The sequence below is a fragment of the Herpailurus yagouaroundi genome, unplaced genomic scaffold, assembly GCF_014898765.1.
Source record: "Herpailurus yagouaroundi ecotype Mexico unplaced genomic scaffold, PumYag 210, whole genome shotgun sequence".
Classification (NCBI taxonomy): domain Eukaryota; kingdom Metazoa; phylum Chordata; class Mammalia; order Carnivora; family Felidae; genus Herpailurus; species Herpailurus yagouaroundi.
The window spans coordinates 22,546,304-22,572,916 of NW_024412441.1; the positions used below are offsets into that span (position 1 = coordinate 22,546,304).

Consider the following 26,613-nt stretch of genomic DNA (forward strand, 5'->3'; position numbering starts at 1 on the left):
GCCGCACTGTGCTAGTACCCCTGTCACTGCGGCCACCGCCACTTCTACCTCTGCTACCGCCAAGCCCAGCACCCACAAAGCCTCCCTTCCCACCCCCCAAGATGGTCAGGAGGAGAAACAAGATAGTGACCATAGACGCACCCTCCAACCTGGAAAGCCCACGAAACCATGTGAAGAAACCCACGCTTCTCCTGCTTCGGGGACTGTCCCAAGGTCACAGCCGGCATGGACGGTGAGGACTCTGTCCCGGTTGCTCAAGACACTCCTCCCTCTCGGCCGTTCCTTCACTGCCTGTGTTTACAGTAGGGAAGTAAATAAACTCCATCAGGCCTTTCAATGTTCTTTTTGTTCTGGAAAAAAAAAAATCAATGGACCATGCAGAGCACGTGACTTGGCACGTCCACAGTTGCAGAGCTCAGACGCGGACACACTGTACAGCCTGTCCTTCTGCTTTGGTGAAGGGATGACTGTATTTTTAGACCTGCCCAATGCTGCCAAGACCAGTAGTGTATGGAGATGCAGGACAGGCTTGCTGGCCTGTGTAACAGAAGCGTCTTGCCTAAAGCAACGGCAACATATGCTGGAGGTTCTCATTTGCTGCTGACGATGGTGGAGGGGCGGGGGGTGGTGCGTTTTGTTTTGGCTTCTTATAAAACATTTTATAGCACTTCACACTGTGTGCTTGAGGATGTGTCGAAACATAGGATTAGCTTTATGAACTAGCTTTGTGAGGTGTCTGAGGCAAGATAGCAAGTTTTGAAACATGAATAACACTTAAGTTTATCTTTAAACTGCAAATACAATATTTACATTTTTGTATACACAACAAAATAATCTATCAAAACACTACAAATTTGGAATTGTGATCGTGTGGGTTGACTTTTCCCTCTCCACTCTGTGTGGAAGGAGGTTTGATGTGTACATTGTAATATTACAAAATCAAGAGGAGGTTTGTTACTATCTTAACAGAACACGCTGTTCCGGCATGCAAAGGAAAAATCCATAAAGATAGACTTTGTTCTTGCTGGGTTCTCAGCTCCTGTAACAACAGCTTCTCACTAAAGCTTGTTTCGTCTCTATCCCTACTGCCCGTTTTAGGCCCCACTTGGATTACTATGGCACCTACCTAACTGGTTTCCCTTCTTTTAGTCTTTTTCCTGCCAGTTTGTCTCTGGACAGCTACAGGAGCGGTATTCTGATACAGGTGTGGCTATAATTTCTGATAACTGACCTTCAGGGGCTCCCTAGGACCAGTATGACAAGGACTGTCTTGCCGAGTGGCACACAAGGCCTTGACGACCTTTCTATCCCTCGTTTTCTGTTCTCTCCATCCATATGGGAAGCAGCTGCAGGGAGCTGTTTTCTGTTTGCTGATCTGTGGAACTCTTTCCTACTGTGATTAGACTGACCTTCCCTCTTGCCTTCTGACAGTTCAAATAAGACCCAGTTCAAATAGAATCAGAACTGTAGGGCTTTACTCATTACCATTCAGCCCTGAAATAGCGGCTTCTCTGGGCTGTGGTCCATCGGGCTCCATGATATTCTGTGCATACCTCTGCTGAGGCACCTATCAACACAGTGTGAAACTTACTTGTTTTTCCATCACTGGACTGAACTTGTGAGGGCAAGGAATGTGTCTTACTCTAGCAGGTTTTGGTGCCTAGAGAGCCATAGAAATATGTTTGCTAAATTAAGTAACTTATAGTTGTCAACAACACCCCCATTCGCCAAGCAAGCCTGGCAGGGTCTCTCTTTGCGGTCCCTTGTAAGATGCCGGCTTGAATTACTGGATGGATGTGAATGTCTTGGAATGGAACTTCTTAAAAAAATAATCCAGAATTAAAACTTCAGGTTGCTCTATCATCAAAATTAGTGGGTTTTAGTGCATTTTATTACATTCTTAGTGGAAAAAAATACTAACCGTGTAGATGGAATTCAGAACAGATGCCAATTCTGCCATTAGCTTCCTGTCTGTGGTCTGTGGGAACCTGCACACATAGTGCAAATGTGTACACACACACACACACACACACACACACACACACACTCATACATATGCACACATACTGATGTGCACAGTTAATAGTCCACTTTATTTAATGGCCTTCATTGTCCTACAGTTCTGGGTGATTTTTCTGTTTTTTCCCTGAAGGATGCTTAGTAGATGTTTCCCTTCAGTTCCTAATTAATGTCATTTTGGAATTTGACTTTTAGGTATACCCAGGATATGAGCTCCTCTTGGTACATGTTTTAGTCTGAAATTTGAATTTGCAATGCAGTTAATACTCTTTCTGTTATGTACTTTTTAAGAGTAAAACACATTGTGAACATAGTTTTGCATTCCAAATACACTCTTACTTAACACCCTAGACAGTCTCTAATGACTGGGCTCTTTTCTCCACTAAAAAAACAACAGGATAGTCCTCAAACGAAAACTACAAAATATCATATGTGAGTGAAAATATTATAAAATGTGAAGTGACAAACAGGACATAGTGACATGACATTTCAGCATACGCGAGACTGATGATTTTTAATCTGGACCCACGAAGATGGAGTTACTAAGTAAATTGGTGGTGCAAGTAATACTGTCAGGGTAAAAGCTTCATCTACTGAGGAAAATAAGCTGAATACTCTAGAAGAACCATCCCTATAACATCTGTTGTCACACTAATTACTACTCATCCTCATTACAACACCTGAACAAGGGGCACTTTGTTAGGTCAGTTCACCAATTTATTTAGAATCAACAGAACTCCATTGCTTTGAAAATAGCTGTTAATTCTGGACTTTCACAGATTCAGATGAAGCTTTCTTTTAATTAATCCAAATTGTGATGATATAGATTACATGTAAATCTATTTACATTGTACATCTTGCTTCATGTTCTAATAGGAATTAATAGAAATCCAATATGGTTTAAGTTAAGCATTGAATTGTCCTTAATGGTTCAAATGGATTTTTAGAGATGTTTTCACTCGGCACAGTCCAAAGCTTTCAAAGACAAAACTTCAGTTTTTACGGGCTCATATAAGGAACCAGGAAACAAATGAAGTGATCTCTGAGAAACATTCACAGCCTAGGAGACTTAAACAATACAAACTACTGACCAAACAAAAACATGCTCCCTGCCAAAATTTAAAAGGTATAGATATATTACAACAGAAATCTTGTCCATCCCAGATTCATGAAATTAGTAAGATGTCTTTTATGTGTCAACTATATTGTTGACATTTTATTACAGGGTGAGTATTAATTAATACTAGTAATAGCAAATGTATATGAGTACTTACGGCATGCAGCTACTTATATTTTCTCAACTCTTTCTATAAACTTATGTGAAGGATATTATTTTCCATCTTAGAAAACTGTGGTCTATCAGAGTCACACAATTAGTAATTGGAAGGGCCCCAATATCATGTTTGACTCCCAAAACACATATACTTAATTCACTTTATGTTGAAGGTTGCCTGATTGCCTCAGGTTTACTTCAGACAGTGAAAGAACCCTACCCAATTCCATGAGATGATTCTTAATTACGAGTGAACATTTTAATTCTGGAATCAAAGTGTGCCACATATGCAAACAAGGTAATATAATTAGCCAAGGAACAGGAAGTTCCAAAACATTTTGAAATAGGCCTGAAGTTACGCACTTTTGAATGCTGAAACACAAGCAGAAAAATAAAGCACACAGTGACTGCAATAAGGAAACTCACTTGGAAGCGATTTCTGTATGCTCACAACTCTCCAGGCGCGAGGTTCCCCCTTCCCTTAAATACAGATCTGTTGTTCCTGCCTTTTACACGGGACTCAGAATTAAAAGTCAGGCTATTTTGTTAGAGCAAATGACAGGACAGGAACTGGCACCTCTCAGGAACGACAGCGACTCTGGGGAGCATTTATCTGCGTTTCTGTCTTGCTCTCTTTCTCTCTCTCCCTCACCAGGTACTTTCTCTCCTTCTTTCAGTCCTTCTGCTCTTCTCTGTGGGGAGGCATGTCCTGCTGTTTCCGCCCTGTCTGTGGCCCAATTCATAATGCCTGCCTTCTTGTTCACATGTGGCTCTTTTGGACCCAATGACCAATGCTTCCTTCAACTTCAACCCTGCTACTAATCACCTCATGCTTCTAGCTTTCCGGTTCTGCAGGGATCACACTGATGAGCCCAACTCATCCTTACAAAACGTTGGTCATAAGGCATGGATCTGAAGTCACCATGCCTGAGCTGTCTTTTGTTCGGTGTCTGACCCCATTTGTTTGTATTTCAGGTATTTAGAAATAGAGTTACATGTTATAAAACATGCCCAATGTCTTCTTGGAGGTTAGGGGATGAGAAAACTTCCCAAGGAAGACGGTATGACAGACCTTTGTCAAACACAACTTCTTTACTGCATCCTGTGTAGTATAATCTAAAGGAATTTCCAAACATTGATGGTACATAAAAGCAGTATGTAAGGATCTCTGAGGGAAGTAATTCACTTTTCCTAGTATTGAACACAGTACTACCTGCTGCATAGTGTTAGCACAGTTTAAATAATAATGTGAGGGGCGCCTGGGTGGCGCAGTCGGTTAAGCGTCCGACTTCAGCCAGGTCACGATCTCGCGGTCCGTGAGTTCGAGCCCCGCATCAGGCTCTGGGCTGATGGCTCGGAGCCTGGGGCCTGTTTCCGATTCTGTGTCTCCCTCTCTCTCTGCCCCTCCCCCGTTCGTGCTCTGTCTCTCTGTGTCCCAAAAATAAATAAAAAACATTGAAAAAAAAAATTAAAAAATAAATAAATAAATAAATAATAATGTGAATAAAAGCAACCACAAAATAAATGCCATTCATTGATCTCTTATTGTATGTTGCACACTTCCTATGCATTATTAATAATTCCTCCAGTAACTGTAAAGAGTGGATACAGACATCTGTATTTTACAGAAGAGTTAGAGGTTCAGGAAGCTTAAGTAAGTAACTGGTCAGGAAACTTAAGTAACTGGTTATATCCCATGGAAGTGGTAAATACTCTAAAAGCTCTACTTCTTTACCATATTTTGCTGGCAATATATTTTTGCATTTCAACAGGCAAGTATATTTTAAAGAAATTAAGATGAGAAAAATACTAGACTACATTTATGCAAATATCCACCTTTTCTGTTTCACTTCCTTTTCCCTGAAGTTTCAAGTGAACCCTGGCGTCATTTCTTTCAACCTAAAGAAATCCATTTTTGCATGTCTTTACAGAACAGGTCTGCTTTGATAAATTCACCTTCATCCCTCAAAGATATCTTCACTAGAAACAGAATTCAAGGTTGATAGTTCTTTTCTTTTGGCACCTTGAAGATGTTCTACTGTCTCCTGGCCTCCATCATATCTGATGAGAAACTTCCGTCCTTGGGATTATTGTTCTCCTGCATTTAATGTGTCATCCCCCCCCCCCCCCCCACCTGCCTGTGACTACATTCAAAACTTTTTTCTTTATCCATGGTTTTCAGTGATTTTGTTATGTTTCTGGGCTATTTTTTTTTATTTTTTATTTTTTTTTTTAGTTTATTCCCTTTGGAGTTTGTTGAGTTTCCGTCATCTATAGCAAGTCTGGGAAGTTTTCAGGCATTATTTCTATGAATGTTCTTTCTGTACCAACATTATTTGCCTCTTCCTTAGGGACTCCAGTGACACAAATGTGATATCTTTGGATATTGTCTCTCAAGTCTCTGAGACCCTAGCTATTTTTGGTTCCAATCACTTTTTTTCTTCCTGTTATTCCGATTGGGATAATTTCTACTGCTCTCTCCTCATGTTTCGCCTGCTCGTTTTCATCTCCATTCTGCTCTTGAGTTCATTTTATGGATTTTAAATTTCAGATATTATATTTTTCACTTCACTGTAGTTCTTTTTTTTAAAGACTCTATTTCTCTTCTAAGAATTTCTATCTATTCATTTCAACAGTGTTTACCTTAGTTCATAGCAAATGGTTCTAGTAGCTGCTTTAAAGTCTGTATGAGAATTCACACATCTGAGCTGTCTTTGGGTTGGCGTCTGCTGATTGCTCATTCCTTTGAGAATTGGTCAGATTATCATGGATGTTAGTATATCAAGTAATTTTGGATTATAGCCTAGACATTTTGAACATACATTGCTAGACTTTGCATATTGTAAAAACTTCTCTGGAGAATATTGATTTGTTGTTTGAAGGAGTGATCCGCCTGCACGTCTGTCCTTTTCTTCTGTGGGAGTCTTTGCAAGGTCAATTCTGTTTTCAAAGGCTTTGCTATGCTGTTTGGGTCTGCCTGGGGTAATGTGCCACTCAGGGCTCTGGTACTTGGGTGGTTTTGATGCTGTAATTTGTTCTCAGAGCCTTCACTGCACTTCTCAGGGCATTTTCTGTGCATGCACGACTTGGGGAGTAAGCTCATCACTTGTGTAGATTCAAACACAGAATTAGAGATTCTCTTCTCCGGCTCCCTCTCATCTGTGGGGTTTCTCCCACACCCTCAGGCTTCCAAGGCCCACATTTCCAGTTTTTCTGGCTGGAAAGATTAGGTTTTCTGAGTTTTGGCCTCCTGAGCCATGGCCCAGTTCCATGCAATTGTAGCACAGTGCAAAGCAGTGAAAAAAAAGAGAAAACCTCTCTTTTTTTTCCCTCACTCTTTGAAAATTGAGGGTTCCTTTTTCTCATTCTTATAGCAAAAGGGTTAAATCGTCATTTGGGATCTTAAGTGTCCATGCCTCCCCTTGGGTAGCAGTGCAGATCTACTTTTGAGGCCTTGAAGACAGGACTGGGAGAATAAAAAGAGAAGACTTCAACATGGGGACTTTCCCTATACTCTGGCTTACAGCAGCCCCCTTTCCTGCTGATCTAGTGAGAATGATGATCATATGGGGATTTTTGTTTTGTTTTGTTTTGTTTTCTGTTTGCACCTTTTACACTTTTACAGAGTTCCCAATCTGACTTGCCTTCAGGTCCAATCTAGGAAGAGAAAAAAAGGAAAAACTCAGAAAACTCTTTGTAGCCAATTTTATCTTTCCTTAAGGCTAGCTAGACTTCTCTCCTTAATCCACTTACTACTGTTTACATTTCAGACTCCTCAGATAGTTGTTTGCCATGTGGGTCCACGTTTTAGTCGTGATCAGGGGAACGACAGAATGGGCTCCTTACTCACTGGACTGCCTCTAATTCACGTTTTCACCCCTAGCACTTGCCTCAGAACCTGTCACATGATAGACAATAAAGCAAATGAAGTGAATACAAATGTAAAATGTGAGGCTCCCCAATGTGAAGGGAATATTTGTGCGTGTGTGTGTGTGTGTGTGTGTGTGAATGAAAATGTAAACCGTGAAGCTTGCCAATTCTCTAGCAAATTCTGGTAGGACCTGGACGGCACATGTTTGGCTCACAGTCTGCCACTCTTCCCACGCTCAGATATGATCAGCACTTCTCCACTGCTTGGCTGCCTGTGGAGCCTGAACGCAGCCACAGAATATTCCTACACCACAGACCAGGAAGCCACTGTCAGGTGGATAGCACAGCATATGGGGGACAAGCCGGCCTTGTACCCGGGCTTTCAGATGTGTCCACACAAAATGTGCAGCCTGCCTTTCCCATTTAACTGCAGTGGCTTCTCCCTGTACGCTTCCACCTTCCCATCCTCTTTTCTGTAAGATTGCAGGTGATGGACGTGTTTTTTTCTTTGCCAAATGGGCTTGTGGAGAAAAATAAAATCTTTTTTTTTTTTTTTTTTTTTTTTTTTTTTTTTGCTCTCTTATATAAAGTCTATATTTTCATGAAAAAAGGTAACTTGGGGGCGCCTGGGTGGCTTGGTCGGTTAAGCGTCCGACTTCGGCTCAGGTCATGATCTCACGGTCCGTGAGTTCGAGCCCCGCGTCGGGCTCTGTGCTGACAGCTCAGAGCCTGGAGCCCGTTTCGGATTCTGTGTCTCCCTCTCTCTCTGTCCCTCCCCTGTTCATGCTCTGTCTCTCTCTGTCTCAAAAATAAATAAACGTTAAAAAAAATTTTTTTTAAAGGTAACTTGACTAATGTGTTTCACAGAGCTTTCTCTCATTTATACCAAAAGGTACTTATTTTAGTGTTTTATCCCTTGGGAAATGATGAATTTGTTTAATAGATTGGTAATTATCCCGCTCAAAAATGATCATTAGAATTCCTCTGTATTTGATTACTATGTATCACCAAACGCACAACCCATTTATCACCAGCTGCATCCATTAATTCAGCCTTGCTGGTCCATGCATAAGAGACTACTCTAACTTCTCATTTTGAGTCTTTCTAAGAAAAATATTGGTAGAAAGTAGTATGCCTTAAATATATCGGACTTAAAATCTCAGTCTGTACAAATTTTTATTTTTATTTTTGCTTTCTATTTTTATTACCTGAAGGCTACTTTCCAATGGCGTCACAATCTAAACAGAAGTGTACTTTTTTGTTAGGGGATTGGAGTGAGTATTACCTTCTAGTGATTATAGTGGTAGTAAGAGGCCATGTTTGTAAATGTGAATGCGTCTTCATGTCTTTGTACGTTTCGTATGGAACGCTATCTGTGACCCAATTAGATCCTTACTCAAAGGTACTCTTTCCAGAATTTTGGAATATCTCCACCTCTAAAATGGAAAATCTGGTCCGGAAAATGAGCTCCTAGAATATACTGAGCATGTGTGCGGTGCAAACACCGAGCACGAGTTGATTGAAGGTTGATATCATTGAGTATGGAGTTATCTAGTAAGGTTTCCCTTGGACTGTAATTCAGGATCTGTGGTTTGGGATTGTGCGCATCCGTGCTATGGCTGAAATCAGAACAATAAAGAGAAAAGAAACTGCCTGGTACAATCTAAGCGGTGTTCACAATCTGAGTTTGTTTTTCTTTTCTCCTTCACCCTACCCCCGGGTCTCCAGTTTACCGTGGTTTCTGGGCAGTCCTGATGCTTCTGGGGGTCGTCGCCGTGGTGACTGCAAGCTTTCTGATCATCTGTGCAGCCCCCTTCGCGAGCCATGTTCTCTATAAAGCCGGCGGAGGCGGGTACATTGCTGCAGGTACGCACTGGGCAAAGGGTGTGATTTCCAGCCATGGGTTTCCTCCATATCTTCATATTCTCCTTTTCTAGTTTCAGATTTCAGGCTTCTAGTAGTGGTAATACAATGATATTTATATACAGTATTTCTTGAGCGCCTGCTACATGTTCCACAGCCTTTCTCACTGTATCCATATTGTATTAAGAGGGCACTAGAAGGGAAATTAACCTGTTTACTCTCTCTGTAAAATGGGGTCATAACTGTAATATCAGGATGTGGGTGAACTTTTCTGGGTGATCTTAAAAGAGATAACCTCCTGATGATATTACAAACCGGCATCACAGGTAAAAAACATCTCTTTCTACAATGTCCCCATTCAGTTTTCTTAACTGTGTTCATGGGCATTAGCAAAACACATTCTCTCCCTGGCAAAACCTGCGTTTGTTTTAGTTGGCTTTACAACTAGTGTTTTTAATGCCTGCTTATGGTGATCATAGCACAAATAGAAAAATAATCGACTAGGTGTGTCTTGTGAATGTTCCATCTTTTTCATTTAATTGGGAAGTAAAAGCCAGAAGTCTAATCCGAAAACATAAGTGCACAGGTGATTTGTAAAGATAACAGTTCTAGAAAATTAGACAAACTTCACTATAGTAAGACCAAATTGCACATGACTAAGCTATACTATAATGTCAGATAAGAAGGACAGAGTGTTTCTGTAGAAATGGTAATGACAGTAAAGAAACAGGATGGATAGCTTTGTTGTCTCTAAATCATTTCAGAGACAGCTCCTCATGTGTTCCCTCATCATTTAATCGATGGTCAATTCACAGTTCCTTTGAGCACACTTTTTACATAATACTGTACTTAATTCTGTAGAGGGAATAAAAACAAGAATAATCAGATACAGATCCTCCATTCAAAGACCTCAAAAAAAAAAAAAAAAGAATAAAGAGAAAAACCCATCAAATCAGAGTCCTGTTTAACCCATTCTGTCATTCTTTTGTCTTATATTCAATTCTTTTCCTCACTGTTTTTTCAAGGACCTTGTTTTCAAGGGCCTGGATTTCTTCACAAAATTTACCTTTATAAAATAAACAATGCAGGGCTCCTGGGTAGCTCAGTCGGTTGAGCATTCGACTTCAGCTCAGGTCATGATCTCGTGGTCCGTGAGTCTGAGCCCCAGGTCAGCTCTGTGCTGACAGCTCGGAGCCTGGAGCCTGTTTCAGATTCTGTGTCTCCCTCTCTCTCTGCCCCTCCCCTGTTCATGCTCTCTCTCTCTCTCTCTCTCTTTCTCTCTCTCTCTCTCTGTCAAAAATAAATAAACATTAAAAAACTTTTAAGGTATACAATGCAGTGTTTTTAAATATGTTTCCAGAGTTGTACAAATATTACCACTCTCTGATTCCAGAATATTTTTATCACCTCACAAAGAGACCTCATCATCTCCCCTCTTTTTCTCCTTCTGGCCCTGAGTAAACAATCATCTACTTTCTGTCTCTGTGGGTTTGCCTCCTCTGGAAATTTCATATAAATGGATTCAGACAATGTGTGGCCTTTTGTGTCAGTCCATTTCAGTCTCATAACTTATAATGTCCTTTCTTTCATTCATAATTCCATAAGACTAAACCCCTTATATATCTTAAAACTGACCATTTTCTGAGCCAAAATTTTTTTTCTCCCTCAAGGAGGGAGGGAAAACCACATTCTACCTTTGCTTCATTCAAAGGTCTAGTGAAGGTTTATATTTTTCCATGGTCTTCCCAGAAATAGCAGCTGTCTGCTAGAGTTTGTAAATATTTGTTTCTTCTCATTCCTTGCTTTTCTTTTTTAATCTTTTCCAATAAGGGAACTATGTACAGTTGACCCTTGAACAATATAGTTTGAACTGTTTGGGTCCACTTACACACAGATTTCTTTTTTTTGATAAATACAGTACAGTTCTGTAAATGTATTTTTTCTTCCTCATGTTTTTATTAGTGACATTTTCTATTCTTAGCTTACTTTATTGTAAGAATACGATATGTAATACATATACAAAGTATGTGTTAATCGACTGTTATCAGTAAAACTTCTGGTCGAGTAGGCTATTAGTCATTAAGTTTAGGGGAGTTAAAAGTTATAGGCAAATTTTCAACTGCAGATAAATTTGGGGGAGTTAAAAGACATAGGCATATTTTCAACTGCCCATAAGGTCAGTTCTCCTAATGCTACATTGTTCAAGGGTTAACTGTAATAGCGTTAGTTTAGTACATATTATGGATAGCATAGTTGCTTTATACTCAGAAGTGCTCTGATCCTTGGTTTAGTCTGATCAAAGACTTATGTGTCTCTGTGTGTGTTTAGTGCTTTTGAAAAAGAAAAAGTTGGTCATTTTTAAATTGTACAAGAAAATAGTATATTCAGAGAATTATATTTGGCTGAGAACTCTATAGGAAGGTAAAGCATTTGATATATACTCCTATGCTTATGACCAGTGGGTTTTCTCTTTTCAATGAATCTTTGCTGTATGTGGGTATGGGGCTGAGGTCCTCCTTGCCAAGTCTTCATGCAATAGCCCCTGGGAATTGAGAGGTGCCCATGGTATTCTGGGACCCATTCTGAAAGCAACTGAACTGGACAATTATGAGGACACGTCCTTTCAAATTTGACTTTTAATTTTCTTCAGGGCAGAATTCTTTAGTGTTTATATAGGGCTATTTGTTTCCCCAAAACACAGAGAGATATTCTGTTGGATGGGACAAAATATTACTGTTCATTTTATTAGCTCGGGAAGAAAAAGTGATGTTCTCAGGAATAACTAAAGTTTATGGTTCAGTGGCAATTTCCACAATGAAGCACAATTTTGTTAAGGCAGTTATGGGGCTAATAAATTATCTTGAAGCTTGAGTACTTTGATAGAAGAATTTGTAAAACCTTTTAATTGTCTATATTGACATTCTCAGGTGATGTTAATAAGCAAGTTATCCTTTCAAAGCTGAAGATGGAAACTTACATGCTATGCTATATGAACACTAGGAAAATATGTACTAAACACTAGGTTTTGGGGCCAGCTGGATTTTTGTGTACCACATTTAATATGGACCCATGCATATAATCATCTACTGAATTTAATAGAATTGAATTTATAATTCTTTCTTTGGTCAGATTTTATATTTTCAAAATGAAGAGATCTCATTCCATGCATCTGGTATTATACAATCTCTTTGTTTTTTTTTTATGGGCCTCATCATTCCTTGCCTGAATCTCCCATGCTGGCCTGTGCCAGTGCTCTGTGCTCTGCTGGGCAGTTAGTGACAGGTGCAGCTTGGGCCCAGGGTTGCCGTGGCAGCTTTATCAATGCCACAAACGAGATTGCACACTCTCTCTATTTGGACAGATGACTTTAGGACAGGGGATACCCAAATTCCAAATGGCCATTGCTGGCTGTGTGTGCATGTAGAAAGACTCCTTGGCATTAGCAAGAAGATTGCTTTGGGGCATTCCATGCATAGCTGAGTCATGCTGATGTCACAGTTGGTGTGAGTAAGGAGTGGGGTCCATGGTATTCTTCTTGCTCTGTCAACAGGCTCAGAGCAAAACTTAGAGGACATATGTGGCCACTCCTTGCAGCTGGGCAGATTCCTCTTCAGGCAGTCTCTGGCCATGTGCTCCCCAAGTAGGTTCGGGTATGAACCAAGTGCATGGTAATTGTCAGGATTGTTATATTACAGAACCTGTTTCAGTGAGTCTAATCATACACGCTACAATGCCTAAACAAGTGCTGAAATTTGTTTTAATGTTGGCTCCCAGAGAACTTTCAGATCCAAAGGGGGCTGACACTGGTCTTCTCCTAACCCTGTGATACTGGAGGTTATAGGAAAGATGCAGGAGAAGTTAGAATGGGTAGGCACCGCATTACAAAACATTTAGGTTATATGGAGGAAATTAGTATACCACAGAATATTCCTAGTGCCTGGGCAAAGTGATGTCAATAAAGGAATTGTTGTGCCTGAGCAAGACTTCTAAGTGAACAGGAAAGAATAATGACATGATCTGGAAGTTCGGGGACACTGACATTGGGTGATAAGCCATAAAATGTAGAGATCAGCATCTTAGCAGCATATTAGGGTGCAAAGATTTTTATTTCATAATTGAAATCACCTCTTCCTGAGTGACAAAGTGCAAGTATGTTTTTCTGCTGATTGTAGAGCTAGACTGAGTCCCTCCTGGGTAGAGGTGCCTGAAAAGCTTCTGAATCTTGACTAGATCCCTTGTGGGACCCTCAGGCTGGTGAGACTACGGGGACCTCTTAGAAGTCAGGAATATAGCAGCCTTTGTTTTAGTAGACCCAGGATGTATTAATGGAAGTAAATGGTATCTCTGCAGTGTGATTGGCCCTTTGGAACAATTAGTCCCCTGGAGACAAAGTAGTGGTTTGACTCCCACCCCATTCTGGGACCACAGAGTTACCTAGACAGCTGTTGCGCAAGCTATTACTGGTCACCAGGGATACAAACTGAGTGAGTTGGGGTGAATTGTATAAATCCTCTGCCACGTGGGATAAACCGCCTGAAGCACATCCCTCCACAGCTCATCCCTGCTCCCTTCAGATCTGGAGGGCAGTGCTTTCTAAAAGCGTAGTGATGCGAACCCTTTTTAAAAAGTAGCATAAGAAAGGTGAGCGGATATGAAGGGAATATAAAATTCGGAATCCAAAATACAACATAAAATACTGAATCAGAGTTAAGTCGGATTTGTGGTTTGTTTTCCTTTTTCTTTCAAAAGGTCAATGGAATTTATAGTAGCTCATCAGTTAAGCACATTTATTTCTATATGAGATAAGATAGATGTCATGGTTGCAAACTACAAGATACTTTTTCACCTGAATCCTAGAAAAAATAGGTCATAAAGCCAAGGGGCATATTTCAGATGTTTTCTCTCTCTCTCTCTCTTTTTTTTTGGCTGACAGTGAACACGTGGCTTCCAGGAAGTACTGAGTGTCATTCCTTGCTTCTCACGTCTTCCTCCAGATAAAGCAGAGCAAGAGCAGAGTATGTGGAGGAAACAGAAGACCATGGGCAGGAAGGGATTAGGGAAGAATTGCTGACGGTCTAGAGGCAGGCGCTCTAAACTTACAGGCATACGCATCTCCCTGCTTGCACCTGCTGTCTCCATGTCTATATAGTGAGAGATCCAGGCTATAAACAGCCACTTAACCCCGGACAAGCAAAGGGGCCTCTGTGTTAGCATAACAGACCTGGAAGACCGGCAAATGCTTGCCAGAATGGCTTTTCTAGAGCTTCTGGGTCTTTCCTAGTGCACCAGAGGTAGGCTCTTAGGAGAGGATCACAAACATGACCTCCCAGTGGGGAACAGAATATTTTACCAAAGTCCAGGACTTAACATTTTACTCATAGCTGTGTTGGAGGCGAGTGGAGGAGGAAAGGAAGGGGGGGACTAATAAAAACTGTAGGATGCTGATACATCAGCCAGATGTACTTCTTATAGTAGAATTAGTGTCTCTGATTTTTACGAAATACAGAATGACAGCTTGGATTTCTCTTTTGCTCAGTAAAAATGCTCAGTACACAAGATCTGCTTTCTAAGTACCTGCTTCGTACTTGCTGTGACAACGTTCTAGAAGTACTTGCCTTGTACTCTGGATTTGTGCCTTCAGTTGTAATATTTGGGAATTTGTTCAGGAAAAGTATTGTTTTGGATACTGATACTATTATAATGTGGGAAGGCCTCCCTTCAAATTTTGATGTGGAATTTTAAATGTCCTCTCTGTGACATTTCATGTAAACGTCAAGTGCTGGAATAAGTCAACCTTGGTCGATACTAAATAGGAAAGAACTCTGAAGAATTTTTATTTACAAGAATACTTTAAAACCTTATTACTTTTATTTCTTGGATACTTCTTTGAAAGTTTATTTTTTCCCATGTGGCCTTATCAGTTGGAATGTGTGTAACAGACTGTTAGGACCAGACGTGTCCTGGCTCAGTTTCGAACAGGGCACCACTGTGGTAGGTATATGATGCTGGAGTGAAGGGGCAGGTCCCCAGAGGAGAGTTCAGAAGGGATGAGTGAGACCCAGGTCTGCGAATCTCCACCACCCCAGCCACCTGAAGGCTGGGAAGGGACGAGGAGTGTGAGGAAGAGAGCTCTTATGCTCCTGAGTCTCCACCCTGAGCTTGGTGTGTATGTGTGTCCTCGTTGGAGACTTCCAGGGTGATGATCCTGCTACTGCCCAGATAAACCTAGGATATGAGAGCTCAGTTCGGTAATAGTGTTACTGGGACTTTCTGGAAAACCTTGAATTGCAAACATGAATAAATGCTCTCCATAACCTTTTAAAAATGCATCTGTGTGGTTCCTTCTGAGAACTAGAGCTACAGGCCTGGCAGATGAATGCTTTTACTCACATGTCATTGTATTTTGGGAGTATAATTAATCACACCATAAGGGAATTTTCAGATGTGTAGGGTGACAAGATCCTTTCCTGTTTATAAATGGCATCTCTGGTGTGGGGTTAGATTTTGGTATGGTGGGAAGGCAGAATGAGTTTCCATCACTTCATTCTCCTTTTTTAAAGTATGTGTATCATTAACATCTGTTATTAATTTAGCTAGGAGGGACTCAATTTCTTTCCAAATATTCTGTTTTGTTCAACATCCTTCCCCCAAATAGTCACGTTGCTCAGAATAACTAGTAGTGTATGAAAAAGGCATATTGCCTTTTTTAGTAAAATTTTTAGGTATTTTCTGAGGCCTTTTCCCCCCTTTATACCTACTTGTAGGAAAGAGAAGCACATTAGATACAGACTCCTCCAAATGACCAGATTGACATATGCTAAGAGTCTGCCGTAGAGATTTCTATAACTAAAGTGCTGTTGGGGACGGACAAGAAGTTTGCTCACTGGATACTTAAAGCAGAAAATGTCCTTAATATATAGAAGGGAAGCAAAAGATATTAATATATAAAAAAAGGAAGGGGCAAAACATAAGAGACTCTTAAATAAGAGAACAAACTCAGGGCTGCTAGAGGGGTTTTGGGTGGGGGGATGGGCTAAATGGGTAAGGGGAATTAAGGAAGACACTTGTTGGGATGAGCACTGGGTGTTATACATAGGGGATAAATCACTGGAATCTACTACTGAAATCATTATTGCACTGTATGCTAGCTAACTTGGATGTAAACTAAAAAATAAATAAATAAAATTTTTTAAAAAGGGGGAAAAAAATGTCCTTAATATATAGAAGTGAGCATAAGTCTGGATTCACCTGTTACCCTTTCTGAAATATTCAGCAATGGGCCTGTGGGGTGACTGGTGCCACCTGGTGGAGCATTCTAATAAGACATGGGCACTCCCTCACTTCTGAAATCTCAGAACTGGAAAGCACCATGGCAGTTTATCTTCTTGCCTCTTGGCCAGTCCTGAAATAGCCCAGTCATATGAGAAGCTCTGATGCTTTAAAAGATTTCAGAGAATAATATTTGCTAGATATTAGCAGGAGCTCATGCCAAAGCTCAATAAAAACAATGATAATAACCAAACTAGCCCATGCCTGTTATATGCTTGTCCTGTTCCAGACACCTTGCTAAGTGTTTTACTTCCATTCATTCTCCATGACTGCTCTCTGTGGGAGGCACCAGCACCATCTCTATTTTACCAGCAAAGACCCTGAGACAGAGAGAAGTACAGAACTTTGTCAAGGTTGCTCAGCTGGGAACATGTGAAGCTTTGTAACCTGTGTACCTTTGAGGTCAGGTTTAAACCAGGGCAGTCAGAATCCAGGCCTGTGCTGTTCAGCCGCTTACTGCTTAGTGAGTGTGACTGTGAGTAAATACTTCCGTGGAGTTAAGCGAAAACTGCTTTCCGGATGAAATCCCTAATGACTTGTATGGATGGATAAACCCTCATGATCATTCTCTATCAATAACTCTTTCTCGAGAGAGAACAGACTATCGGATACGCAGAATGTTTAATGCCTATGATGATCATGCCAATCTAAGAAAGTAATAAATATTTGCAAAATCTGATAGACATTGTATCGGTTTGGTTGACTAAATAAAAACATGAGGCCAGATAATGAAAGGGAAGGGACAAAGCCATTTGTCTAAGGAGATGTAGCCATCACTTCAAGATTCTATGTTTGAGTTGGAGCATCGCAAACCAAAATATTCATAGTGGTGGCTTAATTCATTATCCCCAAGACCTAGAAAGAACCCACGTGGTCACCCATAGATAAATGGATGAGTAAAATGTGGTCTGTTCCTACAATGGGACAGTGCTCAGCAGTAAAAAGCTGGGAATGGCTAGCACATGTACAACGTGGGTGAATTCTCAGTCATCATGTTGAGTATGAACAGCCAGAGACAAAAACTGCATGCGGTCGTGCTTTCATTCCTATGGAGTTCTGAGGGCAAAACTCTGCTATAGTGATAGATGCTTTGGGTGAGGGGTGTGAGGAGGCGTGAAGAACCTTTCTGTAGTGACAGTGATGAATATGTTCTGTTTTCAATGGACTGTGGCTACACTGATGTTTACATTTATCAAAGCTCATCAAACCATACACTTAAAATTTGTACATTTTTCTCTATGTGAATTATACCTCGGTTTTAAAAAAATGAGAAAGAGAAACAAAAGCCTGGAATGCTTTTTACACATTGGAACAAACTTCAAACCTTTGGGGCTTAATATAATACTTTCAAATATGAGTACGGGATAAGTTAAAACATGTTTGTATGAAAACTATTTATGGATCTTCTGCAAAAGCCCCTTTTGGGGACTTTGTCAGTCATGCTTCTCTGTGTCCCTATGCAGAACAAAGAAGGCGTTCGTTATGTATTTCTTGATTAATTGCTGTGTTTCCTTTTAGAAAATGACAGTAAATACATTGCTTTTTGTTTCATTTTTGTTCTTTCTTCTGGGCATGTCAGATCCACAGTTGCCATGCTATCCTTTGTACTCTTACCCACACTCCAGATTTTTTCTTCATTTCTGTCATTAGCATGAACCCTCTCCCTGCCCTCCAGGGAACTCCACCTAGAAAAGTAACCTCATCTCCCACCACATCCTTGGAATATTTTCTCTATATTGTAGAATGTCTTTTGAATGTCTTCAGCCTAGTGTGTTATACCTGCTATCAGGGTGTATCAGGGTGTCCGTTTGTGTTATGCCACAGGCTACTTTGACCTTGTGGCAGTTGACTATTGCAAACCTCATTTTCATCTTCTGAAAATAGATGCAAGAAGCAAGCTGAAGCTATCATCCTAAATTTTTTTTTAATGTTTATTTTTGATAGAGAGGGAGAGACAGAGAACAATAGGGGTTGGGGGGTTGTAGGCAGAGAGAGAGGGAGACACAGAATCCAAAGCAGGCTTCAAGCTGTCAGCACAGAGCCCAATGCGGCGCTTGAACCCACGAACCATGAGACCATGACATGAGCTGAATCAGACACTTAACTGACTTAGCCACTAAGCACCCCATCCTAAAATTTTTTGAAGCTTACTTTGTAGTTCTGTGTAGATTCCCTTGCTGAATATTGCCCTGTCTCTAGAGTACATGCATCCTCCAGGTAGAGAAAAGACAATTTTTTTTTCTAATTCTAATTTATTGTTCACTTCAGCTTTCTACATAATGCATTTTTTTGACTACGGAATTCTGTGACATTTTCAGTGCCCAATGAAAGCTGAAATGAGTTGCCACTGAATTTGTGTGGGAGCATGACACAGAGAGGCCAATGGAAGCATCTTGAGTTTATGATTCTTTCCCAAGTGACCAATAGCTGCTTGTGATTCAAGTTGTTAAAACACATTTCAAGGGGTGCATGGGTGGCTCAGTCGGTTGAGCGTCCGACTTCTGCTCAGGTCATGATCTCATAGCTCGGGAGTTCGAGCCCCGCGTCGGGCTCTGTGCTGACAGCTCAGAGCCTGGAGCCTGCTTCGGATTCTGTGTCTCCCTCTCTCTCTGCCCCTCCCCATTCGCATTCTGTCTCTGTCTCTCTCAAAAATAAATAAACATTAAAAAAAGAAGTTTTAAAACACATTTCAAGGCAGTTCAGTTACATCTAAGCAGTTAAAGATCAAGCTTATCGTTTTTCAGTAACTCCAAAAGGCTTTTGTTTTTTAATACAAATATGTGTATTTCTAGGCAAGGATATAGGGGTTTGACATTTGCTTGTCTTTTTGAAGAGTTTCCATTCTTGTGGCTAACTTTTCCTTAGGACTACATTTTTAAATTTGTTTTTTATAAGATAGTATACAAAATCTCCATAGTGTGTCTTATTTTTCCATACTTTTTTCTATGAAATATTGAGGACATGTAGTTTTATTTTTCAGTCTGTGACTTGGTGTTGGGGAAAATTCTTTTGTATTTTTTTTCCACATTGTGATCATTTCCATATTGTTTATCATTAGCAATTGTGTTCCTGATGGCCATTTGTGACTAAATTTTATGTGACTTTTGTTTCAGAGAAAATACTTTCCAAATTGAATTTTTGATATTTTTTAATTTTTTTAATGTTTGTTTATTTATTTTTTAGAGAGAGAGAGAGAGCAAGCAAGTGAGCAGGGGAGGGGTAGAGAGACAGGAGAGAGAGAGAGAGAGAGAGAGAGAGAGAGAGAGAGAGAGAGAATCCCAAGCAGACTCATGCTGTCAGCACAGAGCCCCATGTGGAGCTCGAACCCATGAACCATGAGATCATGACCTGAGCCAAAATCAAGTTGGATGCTTAACCGACTGAGCCACCCAGATTCCCTGAATTCTTGATATTTAGAGGGAAAAGTTTTCAACTTCGTAAGAGAACCTGTGTGAAATCATAAGTTTAATGGCTCTTCCTCACACTGCTAATTAATAAGGGAACCAACAGTTTCTTGTGACTTATTTGTCCATGATTTTATTATCACAAATCTTCATGGGTTTTGGTACCTTACTTTGATTATGCCTCCAGTGAGCTGTTTTATGAATTTTTGTTGGTCTTCCAAAAACTAGGTATTTTTAAATTTAATTGGAAATAAATCATGCTTTCAAAATATGACCAAACTTAAATCTAACTTAATTTTAGAAGTAAATTATTACCTAAATACTAGCAATATTTTCTAGTTCTGCTAAAATCATAGTGGCAGGTGAGCTTGAAATGCAAATCACTTGTTGCTCAAGACAGTTATTAGTTATATTTTCATGAATGAGAGTCCTTTAAGATATCATGGGATAATAATTAAGATTTTTCCATAGTATTTTGCTGTTAGTATTCTCCCAGATGAGACTCTCCACTTGGTAGGTGAACTGGATCAGTAATATTACTGTTCAGTAATAGTCACAAATAAAGTTGCGGAAAGATGTATCTTGCTGGGTATATGAACACACATACCCTCCTCCCATTCCCCCATATATAGAGAGCATATATATGCTCTTTCTAACACGCATAGCCACAGATTCCCACTACACTTTTTTTTATTCATTCATTTTGGTTTTTGTTTTGAAATATTTTCACATTTACATTGAACTTGAAAGTCTCTTCACCCAGAGACTCCACTCACGTTTCACTAACCATCTCAATAATGTCTTTCACAGCAAAAGGATCCAGTCCTGGAACATGCTTTGCATTTAGTAGTTGTGTCATTCGAATCTCCATCAGACCAGAATAAATCCTAGGTAGACCTTCATGACTTTGACTCTACAAGAGTACAGGCCTGTGATTTTCTACAGTGTTCCTGAGTTGGTGTGTCTGATGTTTTCCTATGGCTGGATTTAGGCTCTTCATTTTTGGCTGCATCGCAGCAGTGATGCTGTGCTATTCTCATTGTGTCTGACAAGGTGGTTAGTGACATGAATATGTCATGCCACTGGTGATGTTCACTTTGATCATTTGAATAAGGTGATATTTGCTAGGTTTCTTCAGTATAAAATTACTGTTTTCCCCTTTACAAATTGATAAGTGTCTTGTGGGAAGAGACTTTGAGCCTGTGTAAATATTTATTTCTCATCTACATTTCATTTACTAGTTTTAGCATCCATTTTTGTTTCTTGCCTGAATTATTACTTAAATGATTGCCAAATGGCGATTTCTAACTCAACTATTCCTTCTACATTTATAAGTTAGCATTCTGTAAGGAAAAGCTTTCCCGTCTCCCTGCTAATTTATTTATTCATTTATTTATATCACTGTGGGCTCTGATTTCTATTTTATTCAGTGAGGTATAATATACCATTATCATTTGTTGTTTGATAGTCAGATTGCCTCAGAACTGTCTGGGGAAGTCCCTGAAGCTCACTTCTGAGACACTCCCACAATTCCTTGAGCACATCTGATGTTCCTGACTTACCTGGTACTTTCTGTCCCAGCCTGGATACAAGTATTTCTTTGAGATGCTTGGGTCTGATATTTAGAAGCGAAGATCTGGATACTTGGTATGTTCCATGCTACTGGGGTGTTACTGCTCTCAGACCCTCTCAGGGAACAGAACCAGGTAATATATGTAGGCATATACACACAGGTATATTTTAACACACACACACACACACACACACACACACACACTTTTACTTCTGTATTATCTATCTATCCATCATCTATCTGTCTATCTACCTAGAACCATAAATTCACACTGATATATTTAACTCCAAAGAAATAGAATAGAGTTTATTCTAACTTTCCCCCTTTCCAAATTTGTAACTCCCCTTTCAGGTGGTGAAGAACATGATTCCAACTAACCTCAATATATTTATTTGTTTCATCAGTCTACCTCTATGTAACAGTCTCCTGATTCCTTTGTTGGCCAGATGTCTCACGCAGACTCCCCATCATAAATTCTTACTTTTCAATGTCCGTTAGTTCATTTTCTTTCTGTCTGTCTCTGTCTCCATGTGCAAGTGTATACATGCACACATACACACACTGGTATAAAACACTGGCAATTTAATAGGTAAGGAAACTCTGTCTTACCCCATGGGAAGATATAATTAGAAGCTGGTATGATATGAATTAAATGGACAGTATCCTCAGTTGGTGAACAAGTTAAAGACTGCAGTGATAGAAGTGCCATTTTCATTGCTTTCAGGATGCAAATGCTCTTGAATGACAGCAGTTTTTAAGTATATTTTTTAATAGTTAAGTATATTTTAAGTATAAGTTAATTCTTTCTTATAAAAAATCTCCACATGATTACCTGCAATGTGTTTTTTTGAATACTCTAAATTCAGTAATGAATCTTCTAACTTTTGAAAGGATATACAAATAAGGCTTCTAGTTTTTCACAAAGACAGTTTTCTTTTTTTTAATAAAAATACCTGAAAGCACAAGAGATTCATACGATGGAAGAGAGATAAAGAAATATATCCGCAAATAATAACAAAGGTTTGCAGTGTGTTTGCATAAGGCAAATGGTATGCAAATAACTAAGCCAAACTTTTACATTAGGAGAGAACGGTGTCTATATATTTGCAGGAAAATGTATTGAAATGCACAGAGTTGCTCGACAACACATGGCCTTGCCATATTGTTGTCAACATCTGAGGTACGGCTTTGCGAGGAGTTTGCTCGCCGGCTATGACTTTACTATTTCTCTCTGACATCGCTGTTGTTCGGTGGTTAAATTGCACTCTTCTGTGCTGCCATATTTGCATTTACATTACAGACCACAGTGTGAAGGATGTTTCCTATTAGTGAAGCATCTATGTTGATTCTTCATTGCTCTGTACTTTGTATCACGATTATGAGAAAGTTTGAGACTCACCTCGGCATATTTATGAGCCCTTCTTCTTTTGTGAGTGCTTCTCAAGATTCTTTATGCAATTGATGGCCCAAGAGGGAGAGGGCATCCTAAATACTGTAGGAGCACAATCAACTGGGGAAGGGTGATTAATGGCTAGGCTCCTAAAAGCTACTGTGTCCTACCAATATGCCACCATCTCTGCTCTCAGTCCCAGGGTTATGTTTACCTTTCAGACTGACTGGCAATTAGAATATGGAGATTTGATGCCTGATGCTTCTGTTCCTTAATTCAAAAACTAATAGGTCCTTGACAGGTTTGGATTGAACTTTTGAACAGCTAGCAAATGACCTCAAGTATATTTTGCTTAGGGACAGATTTGAATCCCTCAGGCTGCGTCCTGCTCCGGATCTGTCACTAGTGAGTGAGTCAGCCAGCTGACTCACCTGGGTTTGCAGCTCAGAAGTGCTGCTCCTTTCTGTTTTTTTTTTTTTTTTCAGTAGCCGCCACATGGAAAAGTATATGCTTTGTGGCGTTCTCAAACTTTAGCATCCATGAAGCTCTCCTGTCATATTGCTCCCTCCCCACATCCCCACATTCTTTTTACTTCCTTTCTTTTGTTTGGTAAGGCTCTTGGTCTGAAACCTGTGGTTTTATAGTCCACTGAACTTTTTCCAGGCAATGTTTCCTTTATGCCGTGATCCATCTTACCGTATATATTTCAATTCGAAAGAATCATGTATATTCTTTTACATTAGTCCAGTGCTTTCATCTCCGTTCTTGTCTGGTACTCACTTCAGCTTCTGTTTTCATTGACACAATTACCCGTAGCACCAGTCAGCTGTGTTGTAATAACATAACAACAGTCGGAAAGACCTGAGCTGAAAATCAGCTCTGAAAACTGCTAGTTAAATACCAAGGGTTAATGGTACCTATTTTTACCAGTTTATTGTATACTGCAATAAATAATATATTACAGTGCTCACCCCAAACCAGACATACAGTACAGATGGGAAATGTGAGAAGAAATTCCACCAGGCAGGATCTTTGACTCTTATGTTCACAAACGCCTAATACAGAGCCTGGCATACAGTAAGTACTCAGTAAATGCATGACAGCTGTTGCCATTGTTCTTACGTTGCCATAGCTCTCATCTCAATGCTTTGAAAATTAAAGATAGACAATGTGCATATAAAACACATAAATAAAAAGTCTGACACAAAGTAGGTGACTTGGCTAGGATGGTATTTTTAGAGACATATCATCAGGCAAATGATTGGTTAGCGTTCTTGGGAAAGCATCTTCATAAAGCCTAAAGGTCTTTCGTTTTGTCCTTCCCAGGCATCCTGTTTTCCCTGGTGGTGATGCTGTATGTCATCTGGGTCCAGGCAGTGGCTGACATGGAAGGCTACAAAAACATGAAAATGAGAGACTGCTTGGAGTTCACCCCTTCTGTTCTCTATGGCTGGTCATTTTTTCTGGCCCCAGCGGGGATATTTTTTTCTTTGCTAGCAGGATTACTATTTCTAGTTATTGGACGGCATATTCAGATACATCACTAATCAAACAGTTGCCTCCCATGTTTTCTTGAGCATATTCAGATACATCACTAATCAAACTGTTGCCACCCATGTTTTCTTGAGAGGTTTTAGAAGAGAGAATTTTTTTTTTTCATTTTGTTTTGGTGATCCCAGCATAGAATTAGTTGGTGAGCTATTTAGTTGCTATTTGAAGTTCACTTTTATAATTTACTTGTGATTTCCCCTAATAGGAAGATCCTAAATGCTTTCCCAACAGCCACATGTGTCCATCTCACATAGGTGCTATCAAGAACCTAGTTCTGTAAGGAGCAGATAACATGGGCCTCCCTTTCATTGCACCTGTTAAAGCTCACGCAGGTTACAAAGGCCTGTTAATGGCATAACACCACCACCTGGGCCAATGAAGCTTTGATTGAAAGCTTCCTTCTTGGTGTTCACTTCTGCTGCTATTAAAAAAAAATCTTTGGAGAATAATTAAGAACGGAATACAAATGCTGTCAGAGAACTTACTCCATTTCTTCTCCACACACATGCGTATCCCCATACACATTCACTGACTCCTGTGAGCCAATTATTTATGACTTAAAAATAGACAGCAGTGTGCTATCAGTTAAACACATCGGCTGAAATGGGCCACAACCAGACTGAGAAACGTGTGCTTATTCCACATTCTCCCCAACAGTAGTTTGGTTACTTACTTAATCACTTAGGTTACTTAATTGTGCATGCTTACATAAACCTTAAACTATGTTTAAAAGTGGCAAATCTGCACTGCCAAATTACATATGATGCAGACTGGGTTTTCACGAGCTCAGTGGATTAATTATATGTAACATGGCTGAAAATATGTAACAACCAAGCACCTTAGCTTAGTTCAGAGTTCTGTTTGATATTTTAAAATTCCTATTTAAAATTATAGGCTAATATGTTCAGCATGTGAAAATTTATTGATGAAATGTGCTTTTAATATGCACTAGCTATAAACTTTCAAAATATTTCCACATGAAATAATAGCCTTGCTGTATTAAAGACCATGAAATAGTAACTTTCCCCAAGATTTTCTAGGTTGTAGTTCTTCTGATAATTTGATTCCCTTAATTATTGTCTCTCAGTTCCTTCATCTTTACAATAGGTATTTTAACATTTACAGATCTGCTATTTCCTTTAACCTCCTGGAAGAAAACTTTGTGCTGGTTGGTGAATAATTCTTTCTTACTTGCTAGTGTAGACATGTAGATGTTTTGCATATCAAAGATGTTTGTTTGGCACTAATTTTCATTGAAATCAAATCCATCTGAGAAGCCCACGTTGCATTTGCATCTTGGAAACCTCCACCAAGGAGCAGTTTGGTGTTGGTGAGGGAACAGAGAACCTGTGTGGTATGAGAGCTTTGTTCTGGACACAGCATTTTGCTCTGCGGCCTTTGTGAATACCTAAGGCAGGACTCAGAGACAAATTAAGAGTGACCGCCGAGAAGATGCTGTGGGATAGAGGGGCTATTGCTTTCCATTCCTCGGTTCCCCTGATGGAGAGATCGCCTGTCTTCTTACACATCTATCCTTTCCGTTAACCTGTTTCAGTGGGAGGGATTTCTGGAGGGATCGCCACCGTCTGAGGTATCTGCAGAATCATGAGGGCATTTTAATGTTTAGTGACAGATAGGATTCGCATGCAATAAAAACCAAACACAAGAATACAAGACAAAAAAAAAAAAAGCTTCAGGGGTTTAACTGGTTTCTCAAGCCATCTGAGTTATATCATAAATGTTTTTTGTGATCCTTGCCTTTGTCTTTTTCTGTTTTCATTTTTATATTGCTCCGTTTACTTTGCTTTTGGCTTGATTATTAGAAAAATAATTATGGGTTCTGTTATGCATATTTGCTGTGATATTAAGTTATGGCATGCCATTAAGTTTTCCAGACGATGCTAGATGTATTTGATTAGTTCATGTCATCTGTAAATACAATTCCTTTTTGTAGAACTTTGGAATGGAGCCTTTTTTCTAGTGTATTATATGTCATTTAAATTTCACATACAAGCTGCTTTCAGTAAAGGTTTGAATATTTATAAATTTCAGATGGTTATCCTCGTTTTCTAATACACTTATGCGGCTACCATATATTTATCACAAGGCAATTGGCTGAATATCTGATGTGTATGACACTTTTACACAGATACACACTTTGGAAGTATTTCATAGTTGTAATGCATCAATCACATTAATTCAGATGCATTTCCCCATCTACTTACCAGCAATCTGCGGAAGGAAGGAAGGTGAGTTCTGTGTGCTGTGTCTATAAGTAAAATATACTTTAAAATAGCAGAAATATGCAGTATATTCTCGTAACAGCCTCATGTGTGATTTG

General features: G+C 39.7%; 1 protein-coding gene across 4 annotated transcripts in view; it reads left to right on the forward strand.

Annotated features, from left to right (window-relative positions):
- Positions 1 to 26,323, forward strand: part of TMEM182 (transmembrane protein 182) — a 78,051-nt gene extending 51,728 nt beyond the window's left edge. For all 4 annotated transcript variants that reach the window (XM_040454120.1, XM_040454121.1, XM_040454122.1 and 1 more), the window contains 2 exons: positions 8,891 to 9,028; positions 24,048 to 26,323. In XM_040454120.1, coding sequence (XP_040310054.1) covers positions 8,891 to 9,028; positions 24,048 to 24,268 — 359 coding nt within the window. In that variant the 3' untranslated portion in view covers positions 24,269 to 26,323. The remainder of the gene's footprint in view (positions 1 to 8,890; positions 9,029 to 24,047) is intronic.
- Positions 26,324 to 26,613: the final 290 nt, after the last annotated feature.